The sequence below is a fragment of the Tachypleus tridentatus genome, chromosome 1, assembly GCF_004210375.1.
Source record: "Tachypleus tridentatus isolate NWPU-2018 chromosome 1, ASM421037v1, whole genome shotgun sequence".
NCBI lineage: Eukaryota > Metazoa > Arthropoda > Merostomata > Xiphosura > Limulidae > Tachypleus > Tachypleus tridentatus.
The window spans coordinates 33,144,955-33,169,578 of record NC_134825.1 but is presented as its reverse complement, the minus strand read 5'-3'; the positions used below and the strand labels follow the sequence as shown (position 1 = coordinate 33,169,578).

General features: G+C 34.3%; 1 protein-coding gene across 3 annotated transcripts; it reads right to left on the bottom strand.

The window, feature by feature from the left end:
• Positions 1–553: 553 nt before the first annotated feature.
• Positions 554–24,317, bottom strand: LOC143246159 (putative glutamate receptor). 3 transcript variants are annotated; one of them, XM_076492399.1, is made up of 7 exons: positions 23,699–24,317; positions 20,210–20,397; positions 18,643–18,780; positions 15,482–15,634; positions 3,534–3,607; positions 3,101–3,191; positions 721–1,122 (listed from the first exon to the last, which is right to left on the bottom strand). In XM_076492399.1, the coding sequence occupies exons 4-7, from the start codon at positions 15,560–15,562 to the stop codon at positions 856–858; spliced, it is 513 nt and encodes a 170-aa protein (XP_076348514.1). In that variant the 5' UTR covers positions 15,563–15,634; positions 18,643–18,780; positions 20,210–20,397; positions 23,699–24,317; the 3' UTR covers positions 721–855. The 3 variants fall into 3 exon arrangements, with proteins under 3 accessions (XP_076348696.1, XP_076348601.1, XP_076348514.1); XM_076492581.1 differs by lacking the exons at positions 18,643–18,780; positions 20,210–20,397; positions 23,699–24,317 and adding an exon at positions 17,530–17,663 and having other exon boundaries at positions 554–1,122; XM_076492486.1 differs by lacking the exons at positions 18,643–18,780; positions 20,210–20,397; positions 23,699–24,317 and adding an exon at positions 16,983–17,129 and having other exon boundaries at positions 554–1,122.
• Between the last annotated feature and the right edge of the window lie 307 nt (positions 24,318–24,624).

The window sequence follows — 24,624 nt, the reverse complement described above, 5'->3', positions numbered from 1 at the left end:
GAAGATCAATTGGCTACTAGTTAGATCGTTTACTTAATCTACCATCTTCGACTGTCTTTTGTATTAAAATGATTTTGAGCTGTAAGGCTATATAAGACCTGAGTTGGAGTAAAACACGTTCTCACGAAGGTCCCTCAGAAAGCACATTTTGTTTGTTTTTCAAATTTCACGCAAAGCAACACAAGGGTTATCTGCGCTAGCCGTCCTAATTTAACAGTGTAATACAAGAGATAAGGCAGTTAGTTATTGAGTAACACATTCAAGATGTTTTACAATGCGAAGCATATCCAATGATAATTTAGCAATGTAAGACTAGAGGGAAGGCAGCTAGTCATCACCACCCACCGCCAACTCTTGGGCTACTCTTTTACCAGTGCCTTAACCACCTGGCCATACCGAGCCTAACTATTTTTTTATTATTATAAAAACAAATTAATACCAGTATATTTAACAATGAGAAAGCTACTAAAATTGTTCTCTTTAATAGGTTAAAAACAATTATATATCTTACAATGTATAATTAATGTACCGATGGCTGTGTGGTTATTGATCGAAAATTACGAAAACAAGTGTCACAAAACTTCTAATAGAACATCAAAGACAATAATAATAATAACGTAAAAATTCTAGTTAATTTTATATTTTAGTTCTTTGCAGTTCCCCATTTGTAGAATTAACCATCTTTTATTTGTTACATTGTCTTCAAAAATGTGTCTTTCGTACAATGACCTCATTTGGCTATTAACATTTCATTCGTCCATGTATGTGTGATTACTTCTCTGTGTTGAGCATGCTCTGATTTACTTAAACTTACATTGAGTGTAAATGTTCAAGGCAATCTTCGATTAAACTGTGTTAGAATATTTTTGACCTGAGGATATTTTCCTCACGTGGATTTAAACATTTTGAAAGCATAAAATTAATGAACAACTCTATCTGGTAGCAAATATTTTTGTTACTTTCCTCTGGCTGAAAGAGCTGTAAAACAGCACCAAACCGCATGACTTGAGATGGTGCTTTCGCAATGAATGTAATGTAGTCAACTTGCAAAAACGTTGTATAGTCGATAACTTTCTCACGATGTGTTGTCCACGATAAAAATGAAGGACAGATATCTTTTTCCTGTAAAATATAAAATAAGTGGTTAGACTCCTCTAACGTTATGATGTAGTTTTATTTTTCCTACATAAAAACTGCAAAACATTTTACTTCAATTTGTTTTTCAATTAATTAACCCATTTCTTTCAGTTTAAGAATATATAACGACAGAAAGAGATAGGAATGAATAAAAACCCTATAACCCGAGCACTTTCGAAAGGTGGACCTTCCTTCTTTGTGTTTTTCTAACATAATAAGGACAAAAGGTTTTGAACTTTAGTTTTATGTAAATATTCTTATGATTTCTTGTGTTTTTTGCACAATGCTTCATACACCCTTGTACAAATTAATTGAAACAAATGGTCATTTTACAATATTTTCAGCATGGCGGCCGGTGTAGGGTCGCTGGACCCGCTGATTTCCTTTAATAGTCATTTTTTCACAAAGACGGCGTCATTAGCTGTGTTTTGCAGTACGGTCGATCTATTTAAGAGATATATGATGAAATTTTGAGGAATATTACGAAATTGCGTTAGAAGGGCAAGGAGACCAGTCAAAAAACAACTTCTTACCAACTCAATGAAGAAAAAACGGAATCAATGGGATCTGAAATACAAGAACTGGACGCAAGAACAATGGAGAAATGTGTTATTCAGTGACGAGACTCATTTCTTCGTACAGGGTCAAAGAAGTCTGCATGTTCGCAGATCTCCAGGTGTTTGTTTGTTTGCTTTGAATTTCGCACAAAGCTACTCGAGAACTTGGATGTGTGTTTGGAGTCATTATCTTCATGGTAGTAGAATCCTTTACTAATAATACGCAAACCACTGGATATACCATGACGAATCAATATCTGATAGTATTTGCGTTGGACTTTTGTTTCATCTATTTTGCAAATATACCTTCTCGCATAAGCAGAAAAACACCCCCAAACAATCACACTGCCTTCCCCATGCTTCATGGTAGGTGCTATGTTATGAAGCGAGTAGCTTTTACCTTTCTTCTGCTGGACGTACAACCTACGCTTTGAATCAAATATTACAAACTTGGACTCACCCTTTTTCATTTATTAACAGCTCAATTTTTGTACTTTTAACAAATGTAATTTTCTCTACGATATTTGTATATCGAAATAAAGGTTTAACTACTAAAGACCAAATATTCCATGTTCATTGAGACTTCTTGATACTATAGATCTGAATAATTTTCTGCCATTTGGCACATGGTTGTTTATCTTATGCTTTAGGTCAGTGGCAGTCTTCCTTTTGTCTCCAGGGGTCCATAAAGTAAGATTCTTAACATCAGTATCATTGAGTTTAAATGTTCTGCCTCTTCCTTTCCTATTTTCAAATTTACCTGTCTCGATCTAACGACCTAGGGTGTACATGACAGTTTTGGAGATAATTTTAAATCTACAGCAGTTTGGTGAAGAGTAAAGCTCTTATACGAACTCCGTTCTACTGACAATTCTCTTCGACTTTAGGCATGACAACAAAACTTATTGTATAGTGTTAAACATTGTTTTTATCAAGGTTTATTTGTGGGGTACTATTAACTTGATTTATTCTAGCATATACCGGTACCATATGCTAGCTTCTTCTATATAGTGACGACAATGTATGGGGTACCATGAGAGTTTTTTCAGACCCTAAATTTGATCAGTATGTTCATTCAAGAAGAACCCTTATAACATGCTCTTGGTAGAAGCATATAGGAATTCTAAAGAATCATAAGTGCTCTTACACTGTCTCATTTAACTATCAACATGGATCAGTGAAGTATTACCATAGTATTGAAATTTACATTATGTAATGGCATGGAAGAATTAACCACATAAAAGGGAAATAATGACAAAATATTCTCTTGTTCTAACACCTTTGCACAGTACTGTATATGTATTAATTTATTTCAAAAAGTGTAAACTTATGTGCACACACATATTCATACAGTATAACAAAATGCTTAACTTTTTTAAAACAACTGACAATCTGTAGATACGTACTTTACGAGACAGTTCACCAACAACTCCGGTCCAGTTCCCTGGTGCATCTTGCACACCAAAACTTGAAGGCCAAGGTTTTGAAAATTCGTATCTGAAATTGAAAATACCGTAATGTAAACGTTTCCAGTAAACGTGACAAGAAATTATTCATTATTGTGTAACAAATACAATTCGAGTACCTTCTGTACAACAGTAACGCTAATGAAATGATCAGTAATTTGTAAAAAGTATTATCAAATTACTTCAACGATTGTCTCTCCCTGTTTAATTCTAAAACTAACATTTAAATACATAATTAAAAATGCGACTAAATTACAAAAACGCCTAAACACATTGTTAAGATTACGAATTAGAAATACACTTAAAACTTCAAAATAAAGTATTTTTTGTTAGTAAGAAAGAAGCAAGTTAACATAATAAAAATAATACTTACGTAAAATCCGCATAGACAGAAAGAGAGTCAAGAACATTCTTAGTCATATACGACAGCGATCCAAAAATATATCCCTAAAATGAAATAATTTTTAATATAAATATTTCACAATCTGAATAATAAAAACATAATCTGGCTGTAAAGAATGGTCGACAAATTATTGAATTGGTTCAGGAGAATAATTAAAAAAATATTCTTAGATTTTTTCATAAAGGCAAGCAATTAACATATAACAAAGCGTCCTCTTCATTCAGGGGGCTATTTGGGAAGCATCAAGTACCTCTTATCATATACGAAAATATTAATACTTTTTTATTCTTAGATTTACACTTTAAAGGTAATTGAGCTCCGGTGGTAACTTAGGATTCCAAACAGCCTATTACCTAACACAGCTGTAAAAGTGAGCTAATTTCCATTTGTGCTAATTTTACAGTTACAATCCAGCCTCGGTTGGTATTTACACGTCATAACCAAGGAGTAGTCAGAAGTTTGTTTAATTTTTATTTGCCCCTTTCTTAGGTTATGTGATAATTAAAACTCAGTTGACATGAATATGATTTTTGCGATTTAAATTTCTTTAATTGGATTACCGAGATCAAGCGAGCGAAGAGTCCTGAAGAAATACAGTCTCCTGTAATGCTAATTTGACATAATGAGCGTATAATGTATAGACAGATTAACCGACTTTTTCTTGGACAACGAACTTGATTATGTAACTAAGAAATATAACGTGAATAAAATGAGACTCTCTCGCCACCTCTCATGATTTTGAAATGTAACTCCTGCACAAAAAATACGACTAAAATAGATAAATTTAAAAAAAATATTTGCAAAGTAATATTTGAAACATTTATTTTTCGAATAATAAAACTATGCTAGTTACGTTCCTGCAATTTAAAAATGACCCATCTATTGTTGTTAACGGTAGCGACATAATAAACTATGGACAATAGAAGCAACACTTAATTTGTTATATTTATAGTCACTCGCTTCAAATACGTGTTAACTCTACCACCTTGTCGATGTAATTCTACAGTATTCACTTATTTTCATGTTAATTTAGATTTTATTTGAATACCATATTCCTAAAATGTGAACATCCTACCCACACAAATGCAAAATTTCAATATACTCTTCAAAACAAGAAACGCAAAAGGGATATTTTCTTTATTTTAAAGAGAAATATATGTAATAACGTTACAAGCTCAGAGTATGTGATGTTACAGGTGCTAAGGCACTGATTGTCAGACCAAAATGACAATAAAAGTTGTGCACTTTGAAAACGGAGGAAAACATCGGATTTTTCGCCAAAACGCATACGTGTCCAATAAATTTGTTTGAGAGATCTGCATGTTCAGAAAGTGTAACATGTGCAAAATCCCTATAAAAGTGACGGGTTATCGGTTTCCATAGCTCAGTGTTAAGCCACCGACACGCAATACAGTTACGCCAAGACTGACAGAAGCACAACGCAACAACGTCATTGGTCGCTTGGAAGCAGGCGAATCTCGATCAGATGTTGCCAGAGCTGTGAATGTCCACCCAAGTACCATCACAAGGCTATGGAATTGTCACCAACAACGTGGATCAACTCGTGACCGTCCACGATCTGGCAGACCTCGTGTGACCACGCCCGCACAAGATCGCTACATCCGGTTACGTCACCCTCGGGATAGGACCACTACTGCGACGTCTACTGCCTCAACCATACCAGGGCTGCGTAGGATTTCCGATCAGACCGTACGCAACCGTCTACGAGATGTAGGAATCCGACCTCGACGTCCAGTCAGAGGCGTCATCCTCACCCAGCAAAATCGTCAAGCACGGCTGCAGTGGACTCGGGCACATCGGGTATGGCCTCATCGACGATAGAGGCATGTTTGGTTCAGCGATGAATCATGTTTTATGCTTCGTAGGCAGGATGGAAGGACCCGTGTTTACCGTCGCCGAGGTGAACGTTTTGCAGCAAACTGTGTGCAGGAAGTTGACAGATTTGGTGGTGGCAGCGTCATGATGTGGGCTGCCATCGCCTACAATGCCAGAACAGACCTTTTGCACATTCAAGGGAATCTTACGGCTCAACGATACGTCGACGAGATTCCTAGGCCCCAGGTGCAACCAATCATGATGAGCGTCAATGACGTTTTTCAACATGACAAAGCCCGTCCTCACACAGCCCGACTCACCACTGTCTTCTTGAGACACCACAACATCAACGTTCTTCCCTGGCCCTCCAGATTACCAGATTTAAACCCCATCGAACATCTTTGGGACGAGTTGGACCGACGTCTGCGACGGCGACAACCTCAACCGCAAACTCTACCTCAGCTTGCAGCAGCTTTGCAGGCTGAGTGGACAGCCATTCCACAGGATGTGATTCGTCATCTCATCGCTTCCATGGGCAGGAGATGCCAAGCAGTTATTGATGTTCACGGGGGCATACTCGTTATTGATGTTGAGTGACGTTAAACGTCAACTAGTGAGCGTGGACTTTGCCTTTGCAGTGAATGTGCAAAGTTTTACATATGTCATACAGAACTAACCGGAATAAACTTGTTAACAATTTGTCTCAAATTTTGCCTTTTGCGTTTCTTTTTTTGAAGAGTTTATGTTGCTCATAAACTATATTAAATCGAAGAGTACTCATAGTAAACGGACTTGTTCAATTACAAGAAATAAGTCATGACTCATGTTTAATAATAATGTCGAATACAAACCTTTTAAAGAAGATAATTTACTACGTAGTACTAGTTAAAAAGGAACCTTTTTACAAAAAAAAAAGAGCACAGAGCATCCACTGCAGGTTTACACACTGACTACGATTATGTTCTCTACGAAAAAACCTGTCACTGGTTGTCACTTCCTCATTTTACTGTTAGTGATCTGATGCTGTTTCAACCTTATGATGTAGCTACTTTCTCATTCCACTGTTAGTGATCTGATGCTGTTTTAACCTTATGATGTAGCTACTTTCTCATTCCACTGTTAGTGATCTGATGCTGTTTCAACCTTATGATGTAGCTACTTTCTCATTCCACTGTTAGTGATCTGATGTTGTTTCATCCTTATGATGTAGTTAACGCTTTTCAAGCAATTACACATCTGCTGAGTCCACTTGTTGCTAATGTTTATTTTACTGTTCTCAAGTTTTAACATCTATATTTTCAGCAACATCGCTGGCAAGATCTCAGCCATCATCTGTCTCGTATGGATCACCCCCTGAGACATTTAACATTACTTTTGGACAGATATGGTTTTCTGTCTCAACCGCTACTTTTACAAATAGTATTAATTTTAACATCCCCTACTCAGAGACTTGAATACAGCCCCACTATTGAATGGCAACCAATTACAATGTAAAGTATCAAACGTGTCTCTAATTTAGTACATTTCATAAGATAAAGAGGTGACATTGCAGTGGTATTTATTTGGTTTTCTATAACTATTTCCAATAATGAAAATCAGTAATAATCATAAAATGTATGGCTATCGTCTCGATACTGATAGCTCAAAAATTAGGGACTATAGCATCATTTCGGATGTTACGCTTTTTGTTCAACTTGATATTTTAACAGTTCAATAATCGAGCGATTTTCGTGTGGCGTTCTGTAGAAATCTTACTCTGAAACATCGCTCAGAAAATATGACATTTCAGATAACTTCATTTATGATTTTTCAATCAGATATATGCACTAACATTTGATTCCAGCCAGTAATCATGAAGTTTTCAGTGGCGTCTCAGCTGAGCATCAGAGCAAACAGAATGTTCCTCCACCAGTGCTACCTCATCTGGCTCCTTGTAAATAATGAAATATGTACTCCCAGATGAGATCAGGTGACGTTATCGTCCTCAGAGTCAACCTGCTCATCATTCTCTTAGAGCAGGGTGGCGACTCTTTGTAAGGCTGTGACGATTACACGATGAACCGGTTACGGTTTGGTTACTGCTCTTAACCGATTACGGATTTCCTAACCGGTTAATCTAAGATTTTTTCCGAGAAAAATAAACGAGGGAAAACAATACGATTATCGGCATTTGCGTGTAAATATTCCATTATTTGACTTTGACATTGGTATGTTTGCCTATCGCGATTTTACGAACTGCTTGCCTTTTTGTTTGGTTGAATTTTCGTTGTTGTTGTTGAAAGCCTTTGGAGTTTTTGTTAACGTTCGGTGCGGCCGTCACGCGCAAATTCCTAGGGCTGTGACGATTACAACGATTAACCGGTTACGGTTCGGTTGCGAGGCAAAGATTAACTGGTTACAAAAGTCCGTAATCGTCGCAGCCCTAACTTTTTGGCATATAATGTGCGGCTCGCATCATAATTAATATAAAAGGTAAATAAAAATTTTCAAGCTTTATAATTATTTACCGGGTATAAACTGAGAGTCCACTGGATTAAAATGTAAGTTTAATGTTTATGGTGAGTAAATATATTTAATAATTTAAATACTAATTTTAATGTTAGATTTAAGTCAGGGATTAAAAAAATTTCGGATCAACAAGGATTAGAAGAAATTTCTGGATAAGTAATCATCAACAAGGATTACAGAGGAATTGTACTGGAGAATCAGTAATCATACAAGCAAGGATTACAGATGAAATGTACTGGAGAATCAGTAATCATACAAGCAAGGATTACAGAGGAATTGTACTGGAAAATCAGTAATTGTACAAGCCGGTGCTGACAGTGTTAGTTTTAGTGGGTGTGGCTTGCGATCGCGTGATTGTGGCGTGTGTGGCTGTGTTGTGGGCAGTGAAAATAGTGGGGGTGTTAGTGTGATACTGGGTGCTGTAGGGTTTGGTTGAATTGCGCGTATTGGCGCTTATTGTTTCTTTTCACTTTAATTTTTTAGAAGTGTCTGTGAATATTTTGTGAATGAAGATGGCGTCATCAAATTGTAAGAATCGAAAGTATGAAGATGAAAACAAAAATTTTAAGCCAAGGTAGGAGGAAAAGTTTGCCTTCACCGTTAAAGAAGATAAACCTTTGTGTCTTATATGCAACGTGCTACTCAGTCATCACAAAGCCAGTAACTTGAAACGCCACTATGAAACAAATCACAAAATATTTTCGTCTGATTATCCACCAAAATTAGAATTACGGAAAAACAGTTAACTGTGTTAAAATCATCACTAAATAGCCGGCAGACACTGTTTGCAACGTTCAGTAAGGAAGTTGATACTACGACTGAAGGTAATTTTGTTATATCATGGAATATTGCTCGTGCTAAATACCCATCTTCTGATGGTGAATGTTTTAAGAAGAATATAGCTGAAGTTGTTGCAGTGTTAGATCCAAATGACACAAAACTTCAACGACTGATAACTCAAACACAAGCTTCATGCCACATTACAGAGACGTATCTACCAGATCAGTGCTAATGTTACAGACAAAATGCAAAATGATTTAAAGAAATCCATTATATTCAGCTTAACCCTTGAAGAATCTACAAACAAACAAGACAACCCACAACTGGCGGTATTTGTTCGTTATGTTTCCTCTGATGTAACTGTGAAAGAAGAGATGTTGAACTTAGTGGCACTAAAAGAAACAACTCGTGGTGTTGACATTAGAAACACGCTTGACAGAGCCTTAACAAATGCTGATATTCCACTGGATACATTCGTCAGTGTTGCAACAGATGGAATACCTACAACGGTGTGGAAAAATGCAAGATTAATTGCACTTATAAAAAGCGATCCCAGCTTTCCAGAGTTTCTCCTTGTTCATTGCATTATTCACTGTGAACACCTGGCAGCCAGATACTTCAAGTATGAATATGTTATGAAATTTGTTCTTGAAATTGTCAGTTTCATACGCTTAAATGAGAAGACCCTTCGACAGTTCAAAAATTTTATTGAGGAACTGGAGCTTGAAAATAAACCCAGTGATGTCTCTTTCTACTGAATTGTGAGGTGGCTGTCAACCAGAAATGTCTTAAATAGGTTTGTGAATATGTTGGAGCCTATTATTACTTTTCTTGAGGAATTGAAAAGATTCTATCATCAACTGGGAAATGATGAATGAATGCGAGATTTAATGTTCCTTGCTGATATAATGAATCATCTACAAACTCTCAACTTGGCTCTCCAAAGGAAGTATAAGATTATTTCTAATCTTACTCAGACAATGTTCAGCTTTCAGAATAAAATAAGACTTTTTCAAAGAGACATATTGTCAAGAAACTTCGATTACTTTCCCAATTTCAAAAGGGGAGTAAATACATTCCCTGATATTGAAATAAAAGGCCACAAACTGGAAGAATACAAACATAAATTACAAGGACTGCTCGATAATTTCCTAGCCAGGTTTGAGGACTTACAAAAAGCTAAATCCCTGCTTCGCCATTCTTGTAAATCCATTCACCGTTGTTGTGATCAATTATGGTTGTCCATTTCTCGAACCTCTGATTACAGAATCATCAGCTGTGGAAATGGAGCTAATAGAACTACAAGAGGACTTGGGAGTAAAGATAATCCATAAATCCCATTTTACAATTGAGTTCTGCAAGCATTGTTTGTTTGTTTTTGAATTTCGCACAAAGGGCTATCTGTGCTAGCCGTCCCTAATTTAGCAGTGGAGATAAACTGACAACCCACTGTTACACTAGAGGGAAGGCAGCTAGTCATCACCACCCACCGCCAACTCTTGGGCTACTCTTTTACCAACGAATAGTGGGATTGACCGTCACCTTATAACGCCCCCACGGCTGAATGGGCGAGCATGTTTGGCGCGACAGGGATGCGAACCCGCGACCCTCAGATTATGAGTCGCACGCCTTGACACGTTTGGTCATGCGGGGCCGCTCTGGAAGCAAGTTCCAGAAATAAAATATCCTGAACTTAAGAAAACCAGAGTGCGACTCATCTCAATTTTAAGCACAACATACTGCTGTGAATCACTGTACTCTGCAATGAAGTTTATGAAGTCGAAACATTGTGTAATCCTTACAAATCAACACCTGATCAAGTTAATTTGTACAGCCTTGACAACATATCAGCCGGAATTTCAAGGACTCACAGCCAAGATGGAAACTCACAAGACCTCTACTGGTAGTAAATAGCCTGATAATTGTATCAATGTCTGTTTGTGTCAAAAAATATTATGCTAAGACTAAAATTTTGTATGGTGGTATCTGATTAAAATATCTCTAATTTTATTGTTTTACGTATTTTTCTTCATGTTTTGACCAAATATTTACTAAAATAAATAAATATCATTAAAAGTATCTGTTTTTACCCCTTTTAGTTTTATATTTGGCTGTCTCATTTAATGTTAATGAAATGCAAATTTGCATATTTTTCTTAGATGTTTCCGAAGTTCATTACCACATTAAATATGCTCAATATAGTTAAAACAATAATCAGCCAGGATTTTGAACACATTTGGTATATATATATGTATTTTATGGTTATTGAAATTAATACAAATTAACAATTTAAAAAGTACATACATGAATAAATGTTATTACGTACGTATATTTCTTAATATTTATATAAAATTTACGTCGCAGAATGTACATGTAACAATAAAAACGTGTGTGTAAAACTTGTTCATGTTTTGCGGCTCTCAGGCATCTGAAGTTTATTGTATGTGGCTCTTACGTTAAGCACGTTTTGCCACCCTTGTTAGTGATCTCGAGTTTGAGTTTGTCGATGTGTTCCCCACGCGGAGGCACTCCACATAATTGCAGTGTCTCATAGCTATACCTTCCTTCACTATTCATAGACAAGAAATAGACTGGTTAAGTTAGAATCAAGATGTTGATAAAAAATTAGTTACTTACACTGGTACTTTTTTTTTTACTTTCGCGCAAAGCTACACGAGGGCTATCCGCGCTAGCTGTCCCTAATTTTGCAGTTTAAGACTAGAGGGAAGGCAGCCAGTCATCACCACCCACCGCCAACTCTTGGCCTACTCTTTTACCAACGAATAGTGGGATTGGCTGTTACTATATAATACCATCACGACTGAAAGGGCGAGCATGTTTGGTGTGACGGGGATTAAAACCCGCAACCCTTCGATTACGAGTCAAATGCCTTAACCACCTGGCCATGCTGGGACTACTTGCGCTATTGTTTTGGTGTGTTTTAATCTTACGGTGCTCAATGTGTTATATTTCTTTTCTTTTCAATAACAACAGTTATTTTTTTATGAAATGAATGTGTGGTGTCGATCTGTTACATGTTTTTCCTCTTTCTTCTAGATGGATAACCAATAGCTCTAAATAGGTTAATTTTTATTAAATAGTTTCTTTCGTATTGTTACAATATATATATATATATATATATTTGCTAAGTGATTTCATTTGTCTTTGTGTATGTGCCGGGAATAAATTTTATATTGTAACTTAATTACTTCATTGTTAAAGGATTTCGAGATTGTGTTGTGATGCTCTGTAATTTTTATTGTGAAAGGTCTCTTTTTAACTTGTACTTTGTAGTAAATTATATTTCTCAAAAGGTTTATATTCGACGTGTGTTATCAATTGAACCGTATTATGACGTATTTCTCGTAATTGAACAAATACATTTATTCTATAATAAAGGGTATTTTGATTATATGTTATAAAGTTGAAATTGTATTATTGTTAAATGGTTAAGTTCTCTGATAAGTATACATTTAGTGTTACGTAATAGTTTTACTAGTGTGAGAGCAAATTAAACAAATTTCACGACTCATGCGCAGATTTGTTTTTTTCCACTGGTCTTTGCAACTAAAAATGATGTCCAAGAGATAAAGGAGGTTGGAATTATTATGTTACACAAAACATAGTTAGTGTTTCTTATATACTTGAGTTCAACAAAGTGAACATTACACATTGGCCAAGAATTTTCATACGCATTTTTAGCCTTATATGGACTTTTCACTATAAACCATTGGTTAAAGACTGTAGCTAAATGCCTTCGATACAGCAACCTATGGCCAACATTGACACAGTTAGTGCATAGAGGGATGAAATCTTAACGGTTTTATTTATAATTCTGTGTATTCTCTTAGTCTGAGACAAACTGCAGAATTTAATTGATTAGTTTGGATTAAGGTCTAAGCCGGTTTAAGCGCCATTTATTTTCCAGTCAACAGGTTACTTTAATTGATTTGTTTGTAAACGAGTGTGTGTGGGTTTTTCTTATAGCAAAGCCACATCGCGCTATCTGCTGAGCCCGCCGAGTGAAATCGAACTGCTGATTTTAGCGTTGTAAATCCGTAGAGTTACCACTGTACTAGCGGGGAGCTGTTTGTAAACGAAGCTTAATTTAACTTTGATTTAAAATAGTGTGTGGTCTTTTTCTTCAAATTCTTTGAGAGAACATAAATTAACTTCCTCATAGATTTTCTGATAATTTTCTAGTTGAACGTGAAAACAGTTTACCTGAAAGTACAACGCTCTATGTTGTTTTATTTTCTACGGTTTATTTTTATCCGGGACCAGTCGCAGGTTCGAATCCCCTTCGCATCAAACATCTTCGCTCTTTCAGCCACGGAGCGTTATAATGTGACAATTTGTTGGTAAAAGAGTATTTAACGGTGGTTGGTGATGACTAGTTGCCTTCTCTCTGCTAAATTAGGGAAAGCTAGATTTGCGCGAAATTCAAAAACAAACAAACCAACGAACTTTTATCCGTGTTTAATATTTTAACAGCGTTAAAAATCAAAAAATAATGTTTGAAGCTATGTTCAAGAAAAAGCAACCTATATAATAATAACATAGAATACGCTTTGTAGATAAAAAAGGTAAGAAAGCATGAGCAGTCCTTTACAAACTATGATCCTGTACAGCTCGCCATGTAATCTGAAATGTTATCTATTAGTAAAGAATAAACAACTCATGTGAAATCTTCATTGTTTGTTTACACACTGTCTTTGGAGAAACTTTTCCATATCTAAAGGAAACGGTAAACTATCCACTAACTGATAAAAAGAGAAAATGGTTTTGTTTGTTTATAGGAAATGGTTTTAGGTATTTTAGAAGAGCTTCGTGTCTCTCCTACTTCATGAGTACATCTCTTCCACAATAATTTCACATGTCAGTTGAAAACAAACACAATCATAAGAGTACAACTGCGTCTTTTGTTCTACAGATTGCGGTGTTCAGTATATGTACTTGTTTTCTATAATAACAGCTAGTTTTGAGCTGAATGAGGCATGGTATGTCATACGGAAAACAATTTAATAGTATTTGATTTTATGTTACAATGTATTAATACCTGCGATTCGTTTATTGAAAATGATCTATTATTAACAATAGATCCAGTGACATGAATAACTCAGTTGTCAAAATCACTTTATACATTTTCGAAACTAAAAAGCAGAGAATTTCAAGTATGGTCATGTAAAAATAATTTTTAGGCTAGTAGGCTTTCATTATATAGGGTTTAATGTTCATGTGATATTTCATAACCGAAACAGTGCACCTTTTATATTCAGATTTCATACATATCTCTACCAAAAGCAGTTAACATACGGCGAATTCCGGTTTATTATTTAACTGATTTAAAACTAAAAAAAATATGGGTCAACAAGTTTTATCTGATTATGAAATTATGCACTGTAAGACCATCTTCATACAAGTTTGTTCGGAGTGTAGTCTGGCCCGGTGGATTAAGGCGTTCGACTCGTAATCTGAGGGTCACGGGTTCAAATCCCCGTCGCACCAAACATGCTCGCTCTTTCAGCCGTGGGTGCGTTATAATTTGACGGGCGATCCCACTCTTCGTTGGTAAAAGAATAGCGCAAGAGTTGGCGGTGGGTGGTGATGACTAGCCGTCTTCCCTCTAGTCTTACACTGCTAAATTAGGGACGGCTAGGACAGATAGCCCTCGAGTAGCTTTGTGCGAAATTCAAAAACAAACAAACAAACACTCTTCGTTGGTAAAAGAATAGCGCAAGAGTTGGCGGTGGGTGATGATGACTAGCTGTCTTCCCTCTAATCTTAAACTGCTAAATTAGGTACGGCTAGAGCAGATAGCTAGCACAAATAGCAAACAAACAGAGTTAGTCTTTAAGTGCGAAAATAAAGACACAAGTAAAAACATTGATCCACTATTTGTTCAACAAATAAAGACACAAGTAAAACAAAGTTTTCTATTTGTTCAACAAATAAAGACACAAGTAAAGTTACATTGATCCAGTTTTCTATTTGTTCAACAAATAAAGACACAAGTAAAGTTACATTGATCCAGTTTTCTATTTGTTCAACAAATAAAGACACAAGTGAAGTGACATTGATCCAGTTTTCTATTTGTTCAACAAATAAAGACACAAGTAAAGTTCATTGATCCAGTTTTCTATTTGTTCAACAAATAAAGACATAAGTAAAGTTACATTGATCCAGTTTTCTATTTGTTCAACAAATAAAGACACAAGTGAAGTGACATTGATCCAGTTTTCTATTTGTTCAACAAATAAAGACACAAGTAAAGTTACATTGATCCAGTTTTCTATTTGTTCAACAAATAAAGACACAAGTGAAGTGACATTGATCCAGTTTTCTATTTGTTCAACAAATAGAGACACAAGTAAAGTTACATTGATCCAGTTTTCTATTTGTTCAACAAATAAAGACACAAGTAAAGTTACATTGATCCAGTTTTCTATTTGTTCAACAAATGACATTGATCCAGTTTTCTAAGTTCAACAAATAAAGACACAAGTAAAGTTACATTGATCCAGTTTTCTATTTGTTCAACAAATAAAGACACAAGTAAAGTTACATTGACCCAAGTTAAGTGACATTGATCCAGTTTTCTATTTGTTCAACAAATAAAGACACAAGTAAAGTTACATTGATCCAGTTTTCTATTTGTTCAACAAATAAAGACACAAGTTAAGTGACATTGACAAGTAAAGACACAAGTAAAGTTACATTGATCCAGTTTTCTATTTGTTCAACAAATTTAAAGTTACATTGATCCAGTTTTCTATTTGTTCAACTTTACTTACCGGTTGTGTTGCTTTAAACTTCCTTCCTTTGTACTTCCTGATAGTTGGTGAAAATATGTGTTCTTCACACTTTATACTCATGCCAACAGAAATACACACCGGCTTCACATAACCTGTTCCGTTTGGATTCCAGAATATTGAGTCAACTTTTGCCTTCAGAAAAATTGCAAGAAATTAAAAATATATAAAAAACTTGTTCCTAACGGTTTTACAAAAGTTCGATAATACACGCTATTCTATAAGATTATTAGTGCATAAAGTGATTTTAAGTGAGGCTACCCGACGTCCCAGAAAAACCAGAATCATTCTAATACTTAGCCTTATTTTTGTTCTAATGAAAAACAGTAAAAGTATTAAATTGTCCTAGTTTCTCACTGTCTCAGTGTGAACTTGATATGTACGGTTTCTCATTATACATAAATCTTGTACATTTGCGTTGGTGAATCACCTGACAAACATAAATCACACAGCACAGTATTCTTTCTCTCTTCCTCTGCTAAGTTTCCTTCACCTGACTTGTCATTTAACAGCTACAGGAATATCTGTTCAGCCTAGAAGAGGGAAACGAAGATATGTTTCCACCGGGTAGGCTTAAAACAGCTTAGGCACGTTTTAAACTACATTTATCAATTTTAACACATAAACTTGGAATGATTGTTTTCGTCTGTGGTTCTAAAACGGGACGAAATAAACATTGTGTTATCTAACAAGTGCAAAAAGTGATTTCAACTGTTTCAGGGCTGTTCTATAAGTATAGAAAGTTTATTTTTGTTTTTTGAATTTCACGCAAAGTTACACGAGGGCTATCTGCACTAGCCGTCCCTAATTTAGCAGTATAAGACTAGAGGGAAGGCAACTAGTCATCACCACCCACTGCCAACTCTTGGACTACTTTTTTCCCAGCGAATAGTGCGATTGATCATCAAATTATAACGCCCCTACAGCTAAAGGACGAGCATGTTTGGTGCGACTGGGATTCGAACCCGCGACTCTCAGATTACGATAGAACGCCTTAACCCACCTGGCCATGCCGGGCCAAGTATAGAAAGAAAGTCTCTATTTTCACTCGGAAAATCTAGCAATCCCAGTCTTCAGTTTATACACTAGTATTCAATTTATATAAGTCAAAGCTTTCTAATTGGAGACGATAGTTTCAAAAAGTGTAAATTATATAAAAACCTTAATCAAACATTAAAACTTCCCCTTTAAAATACTGTTTATCTTTTGTTAAATATTTTGTAAGGCTCATTGATGATTCAAGTTTCATTGGTAGAAATAAATAAAAGCATTTTATAAATTGTGTTAGAGTGGTGTAAAGGTTTACGGTGCTCCGACGATGAATATGAGGATTCATGGTTTTCGTCCCGTTACCGTAAATACTCGCTTCGCACTTTTTAGATGGTATGTGATGAAAACACATTTCAAAATTGCATATAAGACGTTGCATATAAGACACAAAGGTTTATCTCCTTTAACGGCGAAGGCAAAATTTTCCTCCTACCTTGGCTTAAAATTTTTGTTTTCATCTTCATACTTTCGATTCTTACAATTTGATGACGCCATCTTCATTCACAAAATATTCACAGACACTTCTAAAAAATTAAAGTGAAAAGAAACAATAAGCGCCAATACACGCAACTCAACCAAACCCTACAGCACTCAGTATGACACTAACACCCCCACTATTTTCACTGCCCACAACACAGCCACACACGCCACAATCACGCGATCGCAAGCCACACCCACTAAAACTAACACTGTCAGCACCGGCTTGTACAATTACCGATTTTCCAGTACAATTCCTCTGTAATTCTTGCTTGTATGATTACTGATTCCCCAGTACAATTCATCTGTAATCCTTGCTTGTACGATTACTGATTCTCCAGTACAATTTCTCTGTAATCTTTGCTTGTATGATTGCTTATTTAGTACAATTCCTCTGTAATCCTTGTTGATTCGAAATTTCTTTAATCCCTAACCCACTTCTAACATTAAAATTAGTATTTAAATTATTAAATATATTTACTCACCATGAACATTAGACTTACATTTTAATCCAGTGGACTCTCAGTTTATACCCGGTAAATAATTATAAAGTTTGAAAAATTTTGTTTACCTTTTATATTAATTATGATGCGAGCCGCACATTATATGTCAAAGAGTCGCCACCCTGCTCTAAGAGAATGATGAGCAGGTTGACTCTGAGGACGATAATGTCACCTGATTTCATCAGGTTTATACACTAGTGTTCATTTTATATAAGTCAAAGGTTTCTAATTGGAGATGATAGTTTCAAAAGTGTAAATTATATAAAAACCTTAATCAAACATTAAAACTTCCCCTTTAAAATACTGTTTATCTTTCGTTAAATATTTTGTAAGGCTCATTGATGATTCAAGTTTCATTGGTAGAAATAAATAAAAGCATTTTATAAATTGTGTTAGAGTGGAGTAAAGGTTTACGGTGCTCCGACGATGAATATGAGGATTCATGGTTTTCGTCCCGTTACCGTAAATACTCGCTTCGCACTTTTTAGATGGTACGTGATGAAAACACATTTCAAAATTAAGAACATCTACGTAGAGATAGCCCTCTGTAGTGCTTTGCGCAGAAAATACTAAACAAATAAATATTTTATAAGCTATTTCAAATATATATTTTAACTAGGTTTCTATTTTTAGAACTTTTAAATCTTAAATATAACACCACTTCAAAATACTACAATATATGATAATTTAAGTTTAATAAATTTTCAAGGCTAAAAGGATTAAGCTATCATTAAAAACAAAAATAAAATAAATTTTGAGTACATGTAAACTTCACTAATAAAGTGAAAATTATATTTTACAACATGATTAGTTTTAATTATTTAATTATTTAAGTTGTGTTTCGTTAAACATTGGTAGTTTTATTGTCGGTATTAAATGTATTTCCAGAAGAATTACTAGAGTGACAAAGTAATACAATTTATTGCCCACCAGTTTCGCTAAATTACGGTTTACAAAACCACGAATCTATTTCATTCTATAACAGATGTTAAAAAAAATTACTTAAAGTATTCAGGCAGAGTTCGCCGAGGAAAACGAAAACATCGTAATGATTCTACAGTGTAGTTTATAAAACATAATACTTTTCTTAGTATTGTTGGATTGTTTTCCTACCTTTAATTTCGAGCGATAAGAATGGATTAGGACTATATTATCACCTTCTACAGCTAATTCCAGTACTTTTGCTCTGATGTCTTCTGTTGACACAATGATGACTTTTGTTTTGAAGGATATTACCAAGTCTTTTTTCAACTGTTGAAACAAGTATTATAAATATATGTTCAAAATTTCAATTACAAACTTTCAAGGTTATAAACAATACTAGCAGATTTTCATGTTTAGTTCTACGCTGCTACTACCATCTGGCACTTAAATCAAGCAGTTATGTTAACTATTGTAATGTCATGAAGTTTAATGTCAAAAAAAAAAAAATACGTTTTCTTTTTCAAATATACAGAAATGGTAGTTACAAATGTTTATCACATTAAGAAATCTAAAAATGTATGTTAAAAGAATTAGAAATAGGAAATGGTTTTGATATTACTGTGTTTACAATGAATGGAGAGCTCGTACGAACACTAAACTAGATATGTATCAGTTTAAAAAGTCGATGACACGATGTAAGCTAACGTTTCTTATATCAGTTCAGTAGTAGTGGTAAGTACCACGATTTTGGTTCATTTTGAATTTCGTGCAAAGCTACACGAGGGCTATTTGCGCTAGCCGTCCCTAATATAGCAGCTTAAGACTAGAGGAAAGGCAGCTAGTCATCACCACCCACCGCCAACTCTTGGGCTACTCTTCTACCAACGAATAATGGGATTGCCGTCGCATTATAACGCTCTCACGGTTGAAAGGGCGAGCATGTTTAGTGCGACGGGAATTCGAACCTGTGAAGCTCAGATTACGAATCGAGTGCTTTAACCACCTGACCATGCAGAGTCACAAGTACCACGATACGTGAACAGTAAACTTACGGACTCGGGGTTCAGTTCCCCAAAGTGAAAAGAGCACAGCTAACCCATTTTGCGCTAAAACATTAACATCCTGGTGGGAAAAATCTAGCATTCGTAATAAATTGAGCTATTAGATTTTTATAACTGTGCTTTATTCTTTCCTTTGCTTAATTTGAACTGTTATTTGTATATAATTTTTCAACACTACTGGTACTTACTATACCTAGAATTAAAATAGTACATTTATTTCATGCTTTAAGTCATTAAGTATTTGAATTAGTACGTTCTAAATAACGAAAAGAGAAAATATGGTTCGGGTATCGTAAACGAAAGTACATGTTTAACATAAGGTTTGTTTTAGGTAACAGTTTTTTTGATGTGCTACGAAAGTGTAAAAAAGTTTTACTTTCACAATTGCATTTTTGTGACCAGATTTTCAAAGTTTGAATGTCATTGAAACATATTTTGCTTTAAATTGAAACAACAATTCGATTCTCGTTTAATTGCACGAAATAATTAAGTTTTCCGTTTATGTTGTTGTTAATGTTTCTAAATTACTTTTTTTATAATTTGTATCAGATAAATATATTACATTAAAGTATAAATATCGAGAATCATTCCAGCACACAAAAACTGCGTGAACGTTCAATGTTATATACACTTTTATGTTTAGTTGTGTACGTAATTTATATAAATGTACTAAAAAAAAAAAAAGAATATTGTACTTTTTCAAAAACTGATTTCAAAGATGACTTTTCTGAAAACCATGCAAGAATATTCCTGTTCGGTCGATAGAGGGCAGTGTGGTCCGATGGTTTTAAGATTATTGATTCATCTTCACTAAAAACAGTAGTTGACAGTCCAAACTTGTGAATTGTTTTCAACAATATTTCTTTCCAATAGTACCCTTGTCCTAAAATGTAAAAAAGTGAAAATGAAAAACTGATTAAAAGATACACATTTGTTATAAAATGTAATTATAATAAAAAACAAAGAAAGATTAAAGTGACACTTTAGTACTTTGGTCTCCTCGAAAGAAGACAAAAAGTGAGAAACTTTGGGCTTATAATATTTGACTTGAATAACCAAATTTGTTGTGGTAGAAATGTTCATATGATTTAAAAATAACCAAAAAATTCATAACTGAAACTACAATGTACTATTTTCAAATTTTCTTTGAAAGTTGAATGAATTATATATTTTACTTCAACTTATGGAAATAATTGTTCACGTTTATATATACCAATTAGACTTACAGAAAAAACAAGGAGAGAAAACCCTGCGTTATTTGTAATTTATGTTTGTCTTGATTGTTTTATTAAATATACCCTATATATATTTAATAGATCAAAGTGTCACTCACGAGATCAGTTGTAGGTTTTATACACTTACGGCTTTAAAATCCAAAGTTTTATTCATAATGATGGACAGAGCACAGAGAGCTATTGTGTAGCTTTACGCTAAAAGCACAAGACGTGTGTAAAACATAACTAGCAGCAATCCACCAGCTAAAGAATGAAGCAAATATTTTAAGATATAGAAACAAAACAAAATCAAAAGGCATATGATTTATAACACTTGTGTTCGGCAGAACTGTTTCTTTTATTGGAGTAAGCATTGCATTTACACATATGAAATATATTTTACTTAGTCTTATGTTACTTATAAGTGTCTCAACAATCTTTCAGAACCGGTTTAAGTGTGCGTTTGAAAATATTTGAAAATTTTAAAAATTAACGACATTGCAAGCTACAGGTGATACACGCCGAAGAAAATTAAAAGAGATATAACGGTGGATGATAAACAAGAAGGACTGTAATGATTTCTTTCATATCAAGCAAGATAGAAAGCGATATAATGGTAAGTACAGAACACGACGAACTGTAATAATATTAGTAAAATAATAGATATGAAACAAGATAGAAAACGAAATAACGGTATATACATTGAACACGAAGGACTATGATGACTTAGCTGATACCAAACAAGGTTGCAAGTGATATAATGGTAGACATTGAACACGAGAGACTGTGTTAATATGGTAGATACTAAACAATACAAATAAAGAAAAAACCTTTTCAACAGAGGAAGAACTTGTAAAATTGGCTTTCATCAAAATTTCAAAATCAACGTAAACAAGATAATATGGATAACATTTGTATCATTCCTTACAAGAGAATAAGCACACAGTGTTGTAGAATGTTAATAAACAAAAATGATATAAATTAAACTTAATTGCGATTTAATAGTTGTATCTATTGCTATATGTTAACTCTCCTGTGCTATTATGTATGAATGATGCAAATGCCATATCAGTTATCTTGTTTCCATGGTTTTTGAGAGGTCGTTATTAGCCATTTCTCCATTTACTTCCTTTATTTGAAAAGTTTGTTCTTTAATTGTTTGCTTGTTTGTTTTAATACAGTAATTCAATAAACATATGATGGTTGTATTTATAACCAAGTTATAAATATAATGAAGTTACAACTTTTATATTTATTGTTTATCTATTATTTGCTAGTAATTCATGTTTTACCTTGTACTTAAGCTATAATAGGAATACCAACTTTCTGTAAGAAAGCGAACTTCAAGAGGTAGTGATAACACCGTTTATATTAGAATTAAGTGTTTTTTAAAATAACCTTTATTAGTATTAATAACACTTATAAGATTGGATACTACTTTCAAAGTAGAAAGATTGGATACTATGTTACCTCAGTAAAATTGGTTGGCACCACTGTTTTGGACTTATGATCAATTAAAAAAAAAAGCAGATGAAATAAGACCAAGAAATTCAAGGTTTTTGCTCTGATATTTACAGATATTCCCAGAACTTGTGACTCAGTCATTACATAATTATTGTTTTAAAATGAAGCACTGTATAGTGTTGTAAAGTTCTGATGGCCTATTGAAGAGATATTTAAAATACCATTTTCATGAACAATCCGAGTCATCCCTACATGAGCGGTGCCACCGTTTGTCTGATATAAAGTGATATGATACTAGATACCAAATATGAAGGACTGAATTGGTTTCGTTGATACCTAACAAGATAGAGAGTGACGTAATGTTAATAATGAACTCGATGGACTGTGATGTCCTAGTTGATTTCAAAAAAGATAGAAAGCGATATAAGAGTAGATACTGAATACGAGGGAAACTGAACAGGATTGAAAGTGACTTTGTTTGTCACGTTCGTTGCATACAGTCGTTTTTTTCTGCTTTTTCTATTGCAGTGTCTTATATTTTTATGTTTCTTATTAATGTGTTCATAAGACTAAATTATTCCTTTTCTTCATTAAAACCACGTAAGATATCGTCAACATATCTTCACCAGGAAAACAGAAAGTTGTTGTGGAAGGCCCAGTTGGAATATGGAAATAAATAACTTATTTTTGAAAATTATCACGAAAGTTTGCTATTTAATAGCTTTTAATTGCAGATATCAGAAAGTCCTTTGTATTTTGAAAGTATTAAAATAAAGTCCTTTAAAATGGTTTATTATAACATCTACAGTCTTTCTAAGTTGACGAAAAATAGAGTAATTGGAGAATGCATGGATGTACATCCCATGTTTATTTTCTCGACTCAAAAGTTAAGAACAGTATTGTGAGTTTAAACATTCTAAAACTTTCTCGTATAATGAAATAAATCTCGCAAGATTTTATCTTTAGTATCCGACGATTTGTCAACGGAAAGAAATGTGAATGAACAAATGAGTTTTCCTTTAATATACATCTTCATCTTTCGGAACGGAATTACAAAAAAAATAAGTTACTGAATAAAAATCACATAACAACAGAAGAAACTGTTTTAAAGAAACATTAAAGACTTTTCTAATCAGCACAAAGTTAACAGTCACTGGCTGACAGAAATATATTGTGAAAAACAAAACCAGTCACCGGCTGACAGAAATATATTGTGAAAAACAAAACCAGTCACCGGCTAACAGAAATATACTGTGAAAAAGAAAAACAACAAAAGAAGAAAAAGTGAGTTGAAAATTTCAATTTTCACGAAATATATAATTTATACACGTATTAGGAACAAGTGATTTCGAAAATGTCCTGATGGTAATTGGAACCGCACGAAACAAATTATTAGTAAATTATCTTGTGGAATTCATATAAACAGAGTGAAGACAGAATTTGATAGTAAACTTATCACAAAATAGATAAACAGAGAGGAAGGTGTAATAATTAAACCTTTCTTACGTAATCACTCTCCTCGGTAGCTCAGCATGGCCGGATGGCTAGAGCGCTTAACACACGCTCGGGAGTTCGAATCCCCTCCCATCAAACATGCTTGTCCTTTCAGCTGTGGGGACGTTATAACTTGACGGTCATTATCACTGTTCGTTGGTAAAAGAGTAGCCAAAGATTTGGCGGTAGATAGTGATGACTAGCTCTAACTTTACACTGCTAAATTAGGAATGACTGGCGCAGTATCCTTGTTTAGCTTTACGCGTAATTCAAACTAAACCACACCCATCGATAAAATAGCTAACAGTTTTTCTGAACTATATCACAACTTTATATATATGAAACATCATTCAGAAACATATTACAGTTATTATCGGATTTTGGTATACGTTTCTTAAAATCTTATGATCTATAATGTCGAAATTATTTTCGATTCCAACATTACATGAAACAATGTACAAAAAACACAAGTTCATTGCCGAGATAAAAAACTACTGTTAAAGACTTATCACTTCTAATTCATATAAATCTAATAACTTTGTCTGTTGTCTGTTCATGCAAATTCTTCAAATGTTGTGATGAATTTTCACCAGAACTAGTATGGAGGTTAATTAAGTCCATGCGGGGTTATCTACAAATTTTCAGTTTTGCGTTTTGTGGTTTATGTGGGTGTTTTCGCATTTTTTTTTACCGCTACTTTGTATCCTGTTGATAAGACAACCTTTTATTAATCATAAATTTACATAACTTCCGTTCAAAGAATGGGTATTTCAAGTAGTAGGTAATAATATTTTAATGTTATCAAATAAAAAACCGGTGTTAATCTATTCTTTATCATTGGTAATTCCAATGAATATAAAGAGAAAATTAAAAGCTTTGAGGCTGACAGCGAGGGTAACTAACTGATGGAATACTGCTTTGCAATCTTTAAAGAAATA